The sequence below is a fragment of the Typopeltis vanoorti genome, chromosome 17 (genome assembly GCF_054136105.1).
Source record: "Typopeltis vanoorti isolate ZY-2024b chromosome 17, IOZ_Tvanoo_1.0, whole genome shotgun sequence".
NCBI classification, from domain to species: domain Eukaryota; kingdom Metazoa; phylum Arthropoda; class Arachnida; order Uropygi; family Thelyphonidae; genus Typopeltis; species Typopeltis vanoorti.
In genome coordinates, this window is record NC_143565.1 from 103,141,209 (window position 1) to 103,158,591 (window position 17,383).

Sequence of the window (17,383 nt, forward strand, 5' to 3'; positions counted from 1 at the left end):
AAAAAGAGGGTGCATCTTATACGCTGGAAAATACAGTACTTTCCATCAATTCCTTATCCTTGCTACTGGTCTTAGTTCAGCAGAGCTCTTCATCTCACATTCTATTCAAATCGAGATCCTCTATGGATTTTTAGTATGGCTGCACTTCCTCTTTCCTTGTGGATTCCATTCCAGGGCTGTGTAACAAATTTTTTCATGATCTTTCCAAAGTTTATGTCCAATCCATCTAAATTTTCATTTTCTGATTTCAAGGTTGACTTTCTGCTGATCTGTTCTTTTCCAGAGGTCTTCGTTAGTAATAATTTGTGGCCACCAAATTCAAGCAGACATCGGTTTATAAATGTTTGTAGTTTTCTTTGTATTTCCTTAGAAACCAGCCATGTTTTTTTGCATCCATATAAAAGAACTGATTTAATACATTGCATTAAATATTTTTAATTTTGTATCTGTGTGAATATTTTTCATTTTCCATACTATACTATGTTTAGCATATGCACTTCTTGCCTTTTGAATCCTCATGTCAATATCTCTAGTTGCTCCTCCATCTGCAGATAAAACACTGCCAAGATATGTGAAATGTGAAACGGTTCAGATTTTTCCATTTTCAGTTGTACTTGGTGCCTTGTTGTTCATATTGATTTCCATTTCTTTTTTTTGTTGTTGTTGTTGTTTGTATTTATTTTCAAGCCAACTTTCAGTGATTCTTCTTGTAATGTGGTTAGTTTGTTTTGAATATTTTCATGTCTGTGAGCAATTAGACATACATCATCTGCATAGTCTAGATCATCCAAAGTTTTATTTATTTTCCATGATATTCCTTTGGCATGTTTCATTGTTGTCTGTTCTAGAACTTGATCTAGCACCAGTATAAATAATAAGGGAGATAGCAGACATCCTTGTCACATGCAGTTTGAAAGGGTTGTGATAGATATTATCATGCAGCACCTAGGAATTTGTTATATCCTTTCTGTATGAGGTTTATTATCTTCTGTGGCATTCCTTTGTTTTGAAGTGCATTCCACAAACAATCTCTAGCAATGGAATCGAAGGCTTTTTCATAATCCACAAACAGCAATCATCATCCGCATAAATAAATTTATGCGGATGATGTTATACTTCTAAATAAATACGCTACAAGTCTGCAAGATTCTCTGACTAAATTGAATCACTGTTGTAATAGATATGGTATGAAGGTCAGCAATAAAAAGACAAAGACAATGAAAATAGACAGAATCGTTGAAAACGTCAACTGTGTTGTGAATGGAGAACATGTGGAACAAGTAAAACATTTCAGCTACTTAGGCACGATTTTTACTGAAGATGGTAAATTAAATATAGAAATAGACAACAGAATCAGTAAAGCTGGTATGGTGGGAAGTCAATTGAATAAATTCATATGGAATAAGAGAGAAATTAGTTGGAACACTAAATTTGCTGTATACAAGACAGTGTTCAAACCAGTTTTAACTTATGCATCTGAGAGCTGGGTCAGAAGTAAAACACTTGACCAAAGACTAGAGCCCGCAGATATGAGAGTCCTGAGAAAGATTAGAGGCATGAACAGATGGCATCAATGGCAACATCATATTAAAAACGAGGATATTAGGAAAGAACTTGGCAGTGTCAACATCCAGGAATGCGTCAGCAGAGCTAATCTCAGGTGGTATGGTCACTTAAACAGAATGGGCGAAGAAAGATTAGCAAAACAAGTGTTCTCTGCCAGGTTGGCAGCAAAACGACCCAGAGGAAGACCAAGATATAGGTGGATTGATACGGTACAAAGTGCCTTAGACGATAGAAATATAAGATATGATAATGTCGGAGTCTTGACAAGTAACAGACTGATTTGGAGGAAAATTGTAGATGGGAAGTTAGTAATGATGTAATTTTTTTCATGTAGTACTATCGTATCCTATACACCCCTTGGGGATACATGGCAGGAATTTGATGATGATGATTAAATTCACCCGCCTGTTCAATTATTATTCTTAAGATGTCAATGTGGTCTATACATGATCTATCTGGCCTAAAACCAGACTGCTCTCTTCTCATGCCTTATCTAAATATTAAAGATGCTTGAAAGAATAATTTTGCAGAAAATTTTGCTAATGACACATAGCAGGTTTATGCCTCCAATTATTAGTTTCCCAAATCTCCTTTCTTTGGTATTTTTACTATTATTCCTGTATTCTAATCCCTAGAAAATGAATGTCTCTTTTTCCCAGATATCTTGGAATAGTGGGTAGAGCATATCTGTGATTGTTGTCGTGTCAGATTTTAAAACCTCTGCCAGGATTTCATCATGTCCTGCTTTCCCATTTTTCATTTCTTTAATAGCTCTTGTTTATCTTCAATTTAGATGGTGGGCTGGTATAAAATTTCATCTACTCCTTTTACTTCTGTTTGTATTCTATCACTGCTATTGTTCAAGAATTTGACTAAAATGTTGCCTCAACCTTTCCAATTGTTGTTCTGTTCAGCGGCGCACCCAGAGGGGGCAAGGGGCCTGGGCACCCCTCAAAGAAAAGGAAAAAACACTAGAAAAATTTCCAAAAATCTTTTCCTAATTAAAATTCATTTTTTTTTATTTATGTTGTGTGCTACGTATGAATTAGCGATCACTGCATATGCTCAGTTATAGGTCATATGCGATGTGTAGTGTGTATTGCAAAACATCTACTCAACTCGCCTCCCCCCCCAAAGATTAAATTCTGAGCGCTCGGCCTCCTCCAAGATTAAATCCTGAGTGCGCCACTGGTTCTGTTGACACTAGAATTTTGCTATTGAGATTCTTCGCTGGAAATTTCTTTTGCATGGCAACTCCAGAAAGTCTTCTTATAATACTGCGTAACTTTCTACTGTTATATTTGTCTGCAGTTTGTTGTGCCCTTAATTCCAGTTCTTAAAACCATTGCCATTTATCTTTTTGAGCACTTCTCTTAACTTTTTTATTTAAAATCTTATATTTATCTTTAAGTTAATTTTCCTTTTGGGAAGTATTTCTTGCACATAATTTCAGCCTTTATTTTTTCCTTTCATCCACTAGTCTCCAAGTTTCCATCAATAACAATTTTTCTTTCTTTCTTTTAGCATATCCTAAAACATGTTCTGCTATATCATTAAGGACTTTTTTTTTTTAACCTTTTTCCATTTAGCTTCTATATCATCATTCTTTATATCCTCTCCTCCTTCAAAATTAATATCCATATTTTCCCTTAACTTTATTTTAAACTCATTGCAAACTTCAGCATTTTGTAATGTAGCAATATCAAATTTCTGTCTATTGAATGTGTTCCCCTGATGATTTTTTCGAACATATAACTGCATAGATGCTATTATTAGGTGATGATCTGAGCCAACATCAGCACTTCTTTTATTTCGGACATCTAATAACATTTTCCTGCACCTTTGGCTGATGGCAATATGATCTATTTGATTCTGTGTTTTGCTATCTGGTGACAGCAGGTTACTTTATGTATTCTCTTATGCGGGAAGATTGTGCCACCCATTACTAAGTTACATTTGCTACGCAGTTCCACCAACTGTTCACCATTTACATTCTCTATCCCAAACCATGCTGGCCCATTACAAGGGCATACTCGTGAGAAGTATGCTCTTGTTACCATGTGTCATTATCAAGGTCTTATCAAGCAGACTGCAAAACTTTTCTTTTTCTTCAAAGGGTGCATTCTCAGTTGGGGCATAGCACTGAACAACTCTTAGTCCTTTCCTTTAGTGTTACACGGTGATCAGCATTCATTTTAGACAAATTATGGACTCAACTATGTTAAAAATAATAATTTTAATTTCCCAACAAAAACAATCTTCATATTAAGGTCATCATCTGGAGTATACACATATATATACAGAGACAAGTTATATTATATTTCACACAGTATGCTAAAGAGACAATGATTTGATCATGGTTATTCTACATCAAAGCTATATTCTATTTAAGAGAGCATCAGGGAAAATTTTTTCTATAGATAGTTTTATTACAATCAAAAATGATATCCTAATTTAACATAAGAACTGTTATATTAGATTTAAGATCCTGGATTACCTATAGTCCTATTTATAATTAACTCTTAGGGAGAAAGGTTATGTGGGTATGTGATGATTTGATGTAAACTCAGGTATAAGGCAAAGACGTGCAATCTCTGCTGTTATTCATCATCTACATGAATCATATTACGATGGAATGTGGCATTAAACATAATATCCAAATCAGATACATTGAATTCAGTTCTTTATTCAGTTCTCAGTACTTTACTAAGTATTATACATAATTGCACTCCTAAATAAATCCAATTTTCAATGGAGAATGCAGATTCTAACAAGTGAAAAATTTCAGCTATTTAGGCACAATTTTTAATGAAGATGTAAAATTAAATAAGGAAACAGAATAATCAAAACTGAAATGGTGGGAAACCAGTGAATATATTTGTATAGGATAAGAGAAAAATTAGCCAAAAAAACACAAATATACGAACGTGTTCAAACTAATTTCCTAAAATAAAGAGTCAAAAGGCTTCAGTTTGGCAATGCAAAATTATATAAGTGGATATTAGATCCAGCATTATTTCAAAGCCAAATGTAGAAACTATGAAAGTTTCATATAAAAATAAGTTGACCAGAGAGCTTACAGGAATACACTCACCGGCATTCATGAGTTGCCTTAGTGTGGATTATGTAGAAAACACAGGTGCAGGCCAAGCGTCTATATATTTGCTTTCTATTAGTCCATTTTGATAAGGTTTCATTTGCCCGACAGCTGTTTTGAACTGGTTGGTTCTCTCAGAGACCAGGCAGAAACCTTAAGAGAGCAATAACTCCTTAACTGAGCAATAATTCAATACTAAGGAACTTGAAATGTTGGAGAGGTGTATTTTTTGTAAGCGGAAACTTTCATAGTTTCCTACATTTGGCTTTGAAATAATACTGGATGTAATATCCACTTATATAATAGTGTTCAAACTAATTTTAAGTTCTGGGTTCTTGGAGTCGTTGGATCTACTAAAGTTATGAATCTTATGCTAATCTTCTAAATAACTATATAAGATGTTATATTAAATTAATAATGATCATGAAAGGAAGGAATAATTATAGTATTCAACATTAACATAAAGATAATCTTAAATGGCAAGCAATTTCAAGCAGAGCCAACTGGGAAAATATCAAAATGGGAAATTAGACAATGAAGTTTATTTGTGTATATGGTCCTGCAGAAGGGTCTATTAAGTAGCAGAGAAATTTTCAGCAGTTATTAGAGAAGGCAGCTGATAGAGTAAAAGCTAAAAAGTTAGTCTTTGTTGAAGATCTGAAGAGGAGAGTAGGAAATTGGGGAGCAAGAAGCTACCCCTATATAGCAATGGAGTAAACTGTTGGATAAACTGAATATTATTATTCAGGCCTCCATGGAGTCAAAAGACTCATCGTGGGAGGTCCTTTCTAAGAAACACAAAGTCTATCATACCATTCCTTAAATGCATTGATAGTTCTCGCTCTCACCACTCCATCAGGCAATGCATACCATGGTTCAACCACCGTCCATGCAAAGAAACCACTCCTCACCCTCTTGCTCACAGTGTCCTTTAGTAACTTCTAGGGATGGCCCCTTGTCATGACTCCTTCCTGCTGTTCAACCAAGCAAAAGAGCTCCCCAGTGTCAACCCTGTAACCACCTCTCAACAGTTTAAGTCTCAATCATATCACCCCCCCTTCTTCTATCCACCAAACTCTGCAGTCCACACTTCCTCAGCTGATCCTCATAACTAACATTGTACAAAAGATGTTGAAAGTTTATTTTTCACTTGGTCAGAACTATAATAAATTTAGTTTAATTCTTTATCCAAGTGTGCGCAAACAAAGTTTGCACCTGAAGGTATCTTCAGGACTGGGGTAAAGTGGTACAATACCAGGCAACTCCTTGCAAAGGTGGAGCAATCTACCAACACTCCTATCTCAGTATCTCCCATAATGCAAAACACATCTCCTTGCAGATATGTATAATGTTATGCATTAAAGGAAGGTTCACTACCCAGACTAGTTTCGACCTTTAGTGAGGTCTCTTCAGTGGGAGCCAGGCCTAAGTGGAGTGGAGATACCAAGGCAGAAGCATCAGCAAGGTCATCTCCTCCTATAGGAGCTGCCAAACGGTGTGCCACCTTTTTATTAAATTACTCTGCATTTAGAGAAAGATGTTGAAAGTTTATTTTTCACTTGGTCAGACTATAATAAATTTAGTTTAATCCTTTATCCACGTGTGTGCAAACAAAGTTTGCGCCTGAAAGTATCTTCAGGACTGGTATGTACCACTTTACCCCAGTCCTGAAGGAAACTAAAAAATAAATAAACTAAACCAAATTATGGGAATGTCATTATCATGGAAATCATTATGTGGAGAGAATGATTTTATGTTCGACCAGTTCAGACTTATCAGCCATATGAAAGGATGTGCCTTACTTATACGGACATCCTTTCATATGGCTGATATGATGAACAGACATATATTTCGCACCTCGATTTTTTTTAACTTTAATTTTTTTGGGGGAAAAAGGGCAAGTTATATTTGAGTTGATACGGTAATGCAACAGTCTTTCATGCTGTATCCTGTCAAAAGTCTTAGCAAAGTCTAAAAGAATCATGGTGTAACCATACCCTTGTCTAATTCAGTGCTAACAATTGCTGTGTATAGATTCTCTCAACCTGTTTCTGAATGCAATCTCTTACCAAGTTTTCCAAAATCTTCACCTGCAGAGATATTGATAGGTTGATAGACATATCAGTCTTTGCACCATCTCTTGTGCAGTGGGATTATCATACATTCTTTTCATTGCTGTGGTGTCTTTCCTCTTCTGAGGCTCAAATTATATATCCTGGTTGAAGAAATAACTGTTTCATTTGAACATTCTTTTAGTATCCGTGATGATATCCAATCAGTCCCTATTGCTGAATTTATATGCGAGAGACAACCTGCATTTGAATGAGGAAGGATGTAGGCATTTGGAGAGATTGCTGTTCTGAACAAGTCAGTGTGTTATATAAGACAGTTATATAACTGTGTTATGCACAGTTATATAACACAATATAACACAGTTATGCTAACCATAACTGTGTTATATAACACAGTTATATAACATTATTGCTCTTACACACAGATTCTCACCATTCGATTTAGTTTTTCTGACTCTGTGTTAGGTCTCGTACCAATTAATAATTTTTTAAGATCATTGATACCAAACACATTCAAGTGTAGGCTGTCCCTCTAATACAAATCCACTCTTCCCTCAAACTTGCTCCACGCATCCAAATACTCACAATTATTCTTTCTACACATCTCATGGATCAATCGTTTGCCATCACAGCCCTTTTCTTCTTAATTCATTTCTATCTATCTCTATCTAGCTGACACACTATTTTCACTTTCTCACTCTTCCATCTTGCTTCTTCCAACAATCCTTTCTCATACCGTATTTATCACCAGATAAATTGCTTGTTCCTATCAAAACTACTATCCCTTTTATTTTTCTTTCCTGCTTTTCAATTACATTTGTTAAAATTTTGATTTTAGCACTCAGAATACTGGAAGTAATCACATGATGATCAATAGCATGTTTAATGATTACTGATAATAATTGATTTTACTTATCTGATTATCTGTTGTGAAATCTTACTTGATTCAAGGCTTTTTTTTTGTTTCTCCTTTGCTGTTTAACCTCCTTCTGATGACTAATTGCTTTTCAACTTTTTCCAGTTCCCTTGTTGTACATCTAATGATATGCTTTAGTCTAGATATTTCCATCATTAACGTCTGTAAGGTGCCGCATCCTCTTTTGTTTCTGAAATGGCATGATTCCATTCACTGGGGCAAAACACCTTGTTAACAATTTGGTTATTATTTCTCTTTGTTCCTGCTAAATTGTTCTTGCGAGATTTTGGTGCCATTTTCAGTAATACTTTAATATTAAAAGTATTACAGCAAAATATCAGGAAATATAGCAAATACTATAGATATGAAAATCAGATTTAAAACAGATTAAAATCACTAATTTCAGAGGAGCAGCAAACACACATGACCTTCCATCATGTAGCCTTGTACCAGACTGTATATGATTATATTTTCTTATATTATGTTTCAAATTTTCTTCACTTTTGATATTTGTCCAGAATCACAAGAAAAGTGAAGGAAGTAGTAATATTTTGTGCATAACTGAAGTAAATAAAAACTGTTTATACTCACATTAACAGAAATTCTGCAAGGAAGAGGTATGCCTTCTTTGATATCAGCAGTTCTTTCATTAAAATCTTTACAAAACTGGGCAACATTTATTCCTCTCTGTTAAAAAGGAAAAATCAGATGCATAAATCATCAATATGGTTTAAAATTTACACCATATATAAACAATATTGAATAATTACAACTTCCTCTTTTGTTTTTGTACCTGTTAAATATTACATTTAATACTACTAACTCTTGTCAGTATTACTGAAGTAATATATGAAGGCAAGCTGAAAAGTAAATGATTGTTTTTGGGTAAACTAGAAATATTTAAGTACATTAATTGTTATTATTGTGTGCCTCCATAGCTCAGTCAGTTTTGACAATGCCCTCCAATTGGAAAGACCTAGGTTTGAATCTTGTGTAGGATGCAAAGAACCTTTATTATGACTTTTAAATGAAGATGAGCCAGTCTTGTGATGGTTCCTGCTAAATTGTTCTTGCGAGGTTTTGGTGCCATTTTCAGTAATACTTTAGATAATACTCTAGCAAATACTATAGATATAAAACAGATTAAAATCACTAATTTTACAGGAGCAGCAGGGTTTTTCCTCCTGTAAACTCAGTTTTTTTTCATCCCACATACAGGCAAACTAACTGAGAGGACATATACAACTGACAAAGTTGTATATGTCCTGTTATGTTATGTTATTATGTTATTATTGATATGTTATGAAATCCAAGAATACCTTGAACAGTTATGGATGCTTAAGGGCCCTTATTATTACATAACACCTCCAATAAATGCAAGAACTCATTGTGGGAAGGCACTCTACTCCACAACCCCCACAATACATATCCTGTTCATTGCTCACTAATAGTCTTTTTTTTGCCTGTAATCTGCATGGGTTATCTGGCTGTATGAGGGATGAAAACCTCAGTTTCTGGAAGAAAAACCCTGCTAACTCATCTTCAACTGAAAAAAGTCTAAATGAAGATTGCTCTTGACATGACAACTACTAAATTCAAATTCCATCATTCTTCCAACTGTTCTGCAGAAGTGCTTTAAATTTTATATTTAAAGTTACCTACAGGTAGATACACATAAAATTGAGTATCTACCTGTAGGTAACTGATTGATTATTCTGGATACATTTCTCCTAATATTATTAACATTTGATCTCCATGGAGTCAGAGACTCATTGTGGGAGGTACACACCATCACAAAGCTCATCCAACTGTGCCTTAAACCAATAGTGCACTCAGGGTTTAATCTTGGGAGGGGGGGGGGAGTTGAGTAGACGATTTGAGAATACGCACTACTCATCGCATATGACCTATGACTGAGCATCTGCAATGATCGCTAATTCATAAGTAGTATAGAAATATAAGACACGACACAACATAAATAAAAAAACAAAAAGAATTTTAATTAGGAAAAGATTTTTGGAAAATTTTTTAGTGTTTTTTTTCTTTTTCTTTGGGGGAGCCAGGACCCCCTGGCCCCCTCTCTGGGTGTGCCATTGCCTTAAACTGATTCAATTCTCTACATTCACAACACACTCAGACAATGCATTCCACTCACCAACCACGCTAATTCATGTGAGAAGATTCACATTAATCTTCTCATGAAAAGAACCTGCTTCTCATTCCTCTGTACAGTTTCCAGGGATGGCTTCTTGTTCCAATCCCCCTCTATCATTTTATGCAAAATCTCTACCATGTTAAACTAATAATAACCATGTTTCAATCATATCTCACCACCCCCCTCCCCCTATTCACAAGGCTTTGCAATTTAATTCTTTCAATCTGTCTTCATACTCCCCATTCCAAAGACCACTGACCACCTTTATGAATCTTCTCTGGACCCTTTCTAACATATCCTCATCACCATGAAACCCAGTAACCAAATCTGTGCACACTGAAATACTGAAAGTTTGGGGTGAAACGTTTGGGAAAATACATGATCATGACTTCTGAACCAGTCTTTGATATATTTTTTTGATTTCTTATTGATGTTAAAATTATATTCATATAGGTGTCCCTTTAGATGACCAAATAAATAAGTCACTTGAAATGGATGATGTACATCTAGACCAGATGGAAGTAGCAAGATTGTCCACCAAACTTGGAAATTTAATGGAACATATTGTGAGAAGCATCTAAACTAGCCACAATATGATAAGGTTATGACTGGAAAAAACATCCCCATTTTTTTTTGTCCACATGATGATTTATTCATCTACTTTTGGACTTGACACTTCTGGGATTGGATTTTGCCTCACAAGATGAACTCAAGTTTCATCAAGAGAAATAATATGAGGAGTGTTTATGATATTCCTCAAAAAGACATAAGCAACTATAGAAATCTTCTGTCATTCTCATAAATAGCCACTGTACCCATTTGGAACAAACTTTTTTTTTTTTTTAATATTGTATCCTTTTGTGGATGGGAACCATATATAAAAATAAAAAAGACCACAGTCACCTGTCTTCTCTTGGATTCTACATGGACACATACTTCTCTTTGATTTTTATCCATCAGACATCCCTCTGATCTAGCTCCATATCCATTTGCTCCAATTTACATAAAGTTCCATGTGGTATCTTGTCTAATACTTTTGCAAAGTACAGCAATATAATACATGGACCAATAACAATGCTTCCTCTAATTTTTTTCTGGCAAAAGTGAGTATAAAAAGACATGCACAAGTTTCCAGTCTTAGACTCAATGTGTGCAGTAACCTATGCTTGAAATAGCAAGTCACAACTCTTAACTTGATGACCAAATTTGTGACAAAAACTAAAATTGGTGACATCTTTGTTTTAAGATCTTGCATTGCATGTTAAACATTTCTACACAGTGATATTTTGAAGGTTTAATACACTAAAATCACTAATGTAATATTTCTCATATTAATGTTGCCCTTTTTTGTCTCACTATAACCTGTAAAGCTGCTGGAACTAAATTAATTTGCTTAAACCCATGTAGTTACAGAAACCTTTTACACAAGTTTGAATGACTGTACTGTCTAGGCAGTAGACACTCCTCAAAACAAATATGCTTCTGCAAAGGTTGGTCGATTGGTAGAGCCTCTGCTACTAATGGCTCACACAAACAGTTAAGCAAGTTTGAGCATGGTTAGTTGGAAGGGGATCAATCATTCGATGCTGTTGCCACACTCCCTTGATGAGTCTTTGGATTCCCTGGAGGTGTCACATAATAATAATAATAACTTACTGATATTAGCATCAGTTTGCCCATATGGTGCAGGCTAAATATAACTAATTAGAGTGTATTAATTTAGAATGGGTTAGAGTAATATTGGAGTGGTCTCGAGACACTGGAGAAATTACTAAATAAAATAAGTGACAAATTTGATTTATCATATAATTCGTTTTTATAGTATGTCCAAAAATTATTGACTCTAAATCAGAAATTTTGTGTGAGCACTCCCTTTTTTGACCAATGTGTGTGCACACAGTTTAGAGGAAACAGTGCTGATAGCCCATCCAACAGCAATATCTACATTGAGTCTTTGCAGTATCCTAAGCACCTCCAGATCATATACCTCAATTCTAACATCAACCTTATCACACCTATCACTGCAGTATTTACACTGAGATAATATACCTTTGCAAATCAATCATTCAGTAATTCAATTATTCCTTCTGCTTCTGTCACTTAGTGAAAGAACTCTGGAAGTTCCTTCAGCCTAATTATTTAGTTTCCTCTCATAATCTGATTTTGTCTTCTTTATAATGATGATCATCCTTCTTGATTCTGCTTTGGAGTGCTAATGAACTTAATATTCATTTTTTAGTTTATATTCACTTCACAACTTTTTTTTCTTTTTGTTAATGATGCTACTCATTCATTTAATTCTCATCTGATTTATCCTCTTGACCTTAGTTATGCACATCTGATACCATGTCCCTACTTTTAGCATTATTAACATTGGACCTACATGAAGTTAAAAGATTCACTTTGGGAAGTCCATACTCTCACACAAAAGGATCACTGAACCATGCCTTAAACTCATTTATAGTTTCTGCATTCATCATAGTTAGGCAATGCATTTCACTCAGCCGCCCCATTCCTTGCAAAGAAACTGCTCCTCACTCCTGCCTTATATAATTTCTGAGGACAGCCAGTTGTTCTGACCTTGGCTACCTCTACTGGATGAAAAATCTCCAGATTAATCTGGTAACTCCTCATCAGTGTGTGTGTGTATTTTATACATATACATATATATATATATATATATTTCTTTTTTATGTATTTATTTTAATGTAGTTCCCACACATGAAAGGTTTTTATAACCAACAACGTATTCGTACTGTGGGCAGGCTAAGTATTTTTCTTGTATTTTTTATTAATTTTATTTATTTTTTATTTTTTTGTATTATTGTATCATTTATTTTTTACTTAGTATGGAAACCCTGCTCTAGAAACCAGACATGAGACATTTAGAAGCCATTCAGGTTGCCAATAAGCTGGGCATACAGGCATGAAATTCATCTCCCACCTAAAGATATTCACAAAATATCCATGCTCATGACTGGATTTCAACCTGCAGCCTGTTGGCGGGAGAGCATATACTGACCACTCACGCCAACCAAGCTGGCAAGTATGTCTTAATATGCCCTTATCCTTACATATCTCAACATTATTCCTTCTTACAGAAAGTAGTTCAAATATTCTACATTGACAAAAAGGCATCGAGCATTACTTTTTAACTTAACCTTGTACAAAATAAAAGAATGAAATACTGCACTTTAGAACAAAAGATTTATTATAATTATTCAAATGATAAAACTAATCACAAATTACAAAAGACAACAATAAATCACATAAATAGACAACTAATGAAACTTTGTGAAAAGGATACAGTTTCTTCAATAACATATTAAACTGAAAATGTGATAGATATTCCACAGGCATCTTTTCAATACGTAGTTATCAAATAAATATCCACAAGTCACCAAGGTTAATGAGGTATATTCAAATTATGATTAACTCCACTCAGTATTTGCATATTACCCTCTTTAAAAAACCTGTCCAAGCTAACTTTAGTCATAAGAAAGATTCTTCCTCTTCTATAAAATATGCAGATCCTATCAGTAACCATGTATTTTTAACCCATTTGATAATAAGTTTGCAAATTTGATAAATAGGATAAATAAAGAGATAATTTATCATTTTAAACAAAATTATAAATACGAAACGAATAATCTTTAGCAGAACTGGAGGACAACTGTCAATCCCAAATTTAAGCAATAGCAAATATATCATAGGATATATTTGCTAGGATAGCAAATATCCTAATCTTACTTTAAATTTACAAAACTATATATAAAAAATCATTCAATTTATTATTACGCCATTTAATCATTTGAAGAGTAAAATCTTTTTTCATCTCTCATGTCTGTAGGAGAAACAGTGTTATAAAGACTGCTAAAGAGCAATGAGTACATTGCTAATTTTTCTTTTTCAAATGATCATTTTTGTCTCTGTTTAGATTGAGACATATTTATAAATCATTCCACTTATGAGTAGGGCTTGACATATTCTTCCCCACTTGCACATGGCAAGTAAATTTTGTAAACTATTTAGCAAGCAGCTGCAGAATGGACAAAATAAAATATTTTTTAAATGTAATTCTAAAAACATTTCCAATCATGGTATGTACCACTTATCATTTTTTGGAATTCCTACTGTCTTTTTTTTTTTTTTGAGGCAGGGGGGGGGTACATTTCTTGCAATGTGAGTAGGTTTTGCTTGTTGAACCCTGCTTGATGAGTATATTTTTGAGAAATAAAAACAATGAAATTAAGTTTCCTAGCGTAATTGAATATGAAGTCACTTCACTGTTTGAAAAAGACCTTTCAATTTTCATATTGATGTACTACTCTAAACTTTTATACTAAGTCAGTGTTAGTATTAATACCAAGACTCCATGGAGTTTCTATTCTTCATTCCTATAAGTGTTTAATTTGTTAAAACCATAATGATGTTCTCCACTCTTACTCAGCAGACTCAAGCTGCCTAGCAATGAATATCAACATATAACAACTGATCATATCTAATTAAGCCAGCTCCACAGCTTAGAGATTTTATTTCGTCAATCCAGTTGACTGAACATAGCACCTCTGCTTTCTACCCAACAGGCTGTGGGTTCAATTCCAACTATGGTATGGAAATTTGTTTCTATACCATCATTTTTAGTTTTGAAATCAGCACTGATGGATTTTCTAACCTTGCAAAGGTATGTAGCCTTAAAAAAATAAATAAAAAAAAAACCCTAATTTTGTGTAGCAAAAACTGAACAAAGAGACCAGGAAGAACCCTCTGTCCGAAATGGGAAGAATGTATTAAAATGAATTAATTGTATTAAAAAATTGGCAATAAAATGTGCATAAACACAAAAAATAACATTATTGGACTAACTGTTCACTGTGTTACACATAATCTGTCTATAAATAGGAATACACATCTGCATAGTTTTATTTTCTTTTTTTCCTGTTAACATAAAACTTTGGTTCCAAATACAAATTCAAATAAAAAAAGGATCGCCTCATATCCTATTTCTAGTTTTAGATTTTTTAATTTTCAACAATAACAAAAAAAAAAAAAAAAACTGTTTGCAAACGTCTATTGACAATGTGGCGGAAAACACATCAATCAGCAGAAGCAATAAAATTCTATGGTAAGTATATGCACGTTATTAAATGTTTACATACAATTGTAACCCATATTCACGAATTGCATACAATTCCTGGATATGGAAGCTCGAAAGTCATGCTAATGCTTCTGGTGCTTTGACTTCATGTCCATGTTTTTTTTTTGTTATACTAATGTCTCAATATTCTTGTGTGAGTGGACTAAAATCTTAATAAGCTTCACCTCACTCAAGATTCCCACTAGTTGGACACCCCTGATAAACGGATTTATTCGAGTTTCTAACCAAATATATTCTTACTTGTCCCAATTGTGGTCCAAGCGGTGGACCTGCAGCTGCCATTCCTGCTGGAATATATACTTTTAATGGAGTGGAATGAATAACCTGCGAAGCAATTTTTTTGGCTAATTTAAGTCGGGTCGCAGAATGAGCCATGCTTATTCCTGTTTACTTTAAGAAGTAAGAAACAGTAGCATCCCCAAAATTAACACACAGCGTGTAGCGAAAACAACAAAATGTGGACTGGTATCGCCCTCTATATTCATAACTCCTAACAATAATTGATCTTAATAATCCAATATGAAATAATAATTATAATAAAAGAAGTAAATGCAATTATTAATTTTAATACTAATCTTAAACTAATGTTAAGAGATAATTACCTGAGACAGCATGTGATGGAAGGGACAAGAGATTCTAGAGTGTTATATCTGGTCATAACATCGGAGAACATATCAATAAGTAATTTAGTTACAATGTCTCCACTAGGGGAAAGCGATCATGTGGTCTTGACCTGGGAGATTGAAAGACGTGCTGAATATTCTATTAAGAATGGGTATATGTGGAATTACAAGGCTGGTGATTATGGCAAGCTGAGAAGTCAGCTTTCAGCTGTACTATGGCATGAGAAATTCAAGGGGAGAGAGATGTTGATGGTGCGTGGGAGATTCTCAAGGAGTATTTGAAGAAAGCTGTATCACACTTTATTCCCAGAGTCAGAAGGAGAAATCAAGTAGGAGTAAAATGGATGAATAATACTATTAAACAGGAGGTGCAGATAAAGAAAAGGTTGTGGAGGACGTATAAAGAAAAAGATGATGAGCGTTCCAATGAGCAATATAAGATACAAGCAAAGAGAGTAACCTGTATGGTAAGGAAAGCCAAAGCTAATTATGAGAGGAAGCTAGCTGATGAATCCAAAAGAAACCCTAAAGAGTTCTTTCGCTATGTGGCTAGTAAAAGGAAGAATATCCATGGAAAGATTACTTTAAAAAGTGTTGATGGTAGGGAAATTACTGAAGCTAATCAAATAGTTGAGTTGCTTAGTGATCATTTCGCAAAAGTGTACCATCTTCGTTGTGATAGTGCAGTGTCAGATGTGCCATTGACTGATGAGAGTATAGAGATAGATGAAATTGAGGTGCTTAATATATTAAAGAACCTTAATGCTAACACTGCCATTGGGTTAGATGGCATATCGGCCCATGTGTTACGAGAATGTGCAAGAGAATTAGCAACTCCTCTAACCAGAATGTTTAATTTAAGCCTCAGTTCTGGTAAAGTGCCAACAGAGTGGAAAGAGGGGGAAATAGTTCCATTGCACAAGGGAGGCTCTAAGACTGAGGTTGCAAATTATAGACCAATCAATATATCTGGAGTGGTTAAGATTTTGGAGAAATTGGTTAAAATTAGAATTCAGGACTGGGTGGACAACAATATGATACTTTATAAGGGGCAACATGGTTTTGTGAAGGGTAGGTCTTGCCTAAGTAATTTGCTTACTTTCTATAATAAAGTAACAGTGGAGTTGGATAAAGGAAATCCTTACTCAGTGATACTGCTTGACTTTGCAAAGGCTTTCGACAGGATTCCACATGGAACTCTGTTACATAAATTAGAGCAAATGGGTTTGGATCCGAAGATGGTGATTTGGATTAAAGGATGGCTGGCAGACAGATATCAAAGAGTGGTTTACGGAGGAGCTGAGTCCAGGAAAAGGCAAGTGACTAGTGGTGTACCTCAGGGCTCAGTTCTTGGTCCTCTATTGTTTAATTTGTACATCAATGATAGTGGAAATACCTTGAATGGAAATATCCACTTGTTTGCTGATGATGCAAAATTGGGAAGAGCGATAATCAATTCAAATGATGTGGATATTTTACAGGATGACTTAAATAGGATGACGGTATGGACTGAGGTAAATGACTGTCATTTCAACATGGCTAAGTGTAAGGTGATGCACTTCAGGAGGATGACATTGCATGCTGTTTACTATATTAACGGAACTGAACTGCAGGAAGTTGATGAGACAAGAGACTTGGGAGTTATTGTGGACAGAAAACTTAAGTTTAAAGGGCATATTGCAAAGATTGCCAAAACATCACATCAAATTACATGGTTGTTGAGGAACACACTAACAAGCAGGGTTAGGGAATTTATTGTTCCACTCTATAAGGCATTAATAAGGCCACATTTGGAC

General features: G+C 34.6%; 1 protein-coding gene across 1 annotated transcript in view; it reads right to left on the reverse strand.

Moving 5' to 3' along the window:
* Nucleotides 1-15,383, reverse strand: part of mRpL11 (mitochondrial ribosomal protein L11) — a 32,762-nt gene extending 17,379 nt beyond the window's left edge. Inside the window, exons 1-2 of the mRNA XM_090407378.1 lie at nt 15,205-15,383; nt 8,243-8,338 (exon numbers count right to left, since the gene is read on the reverse strand). Coding sequence (XP_090263504.1) covers nt 8,243-8,338; nt 15,205-15,339 — 231 coding nt within the window. The 5' untranslated portion in view covers nt 15,340-15,383. The remainder of the gene's footprint in view (nt 1-8,242; nt 8,339-15,204) is intronic.
* Nucleotides 15,384-17,383: the final 2,000 nt, after the last annotated feature.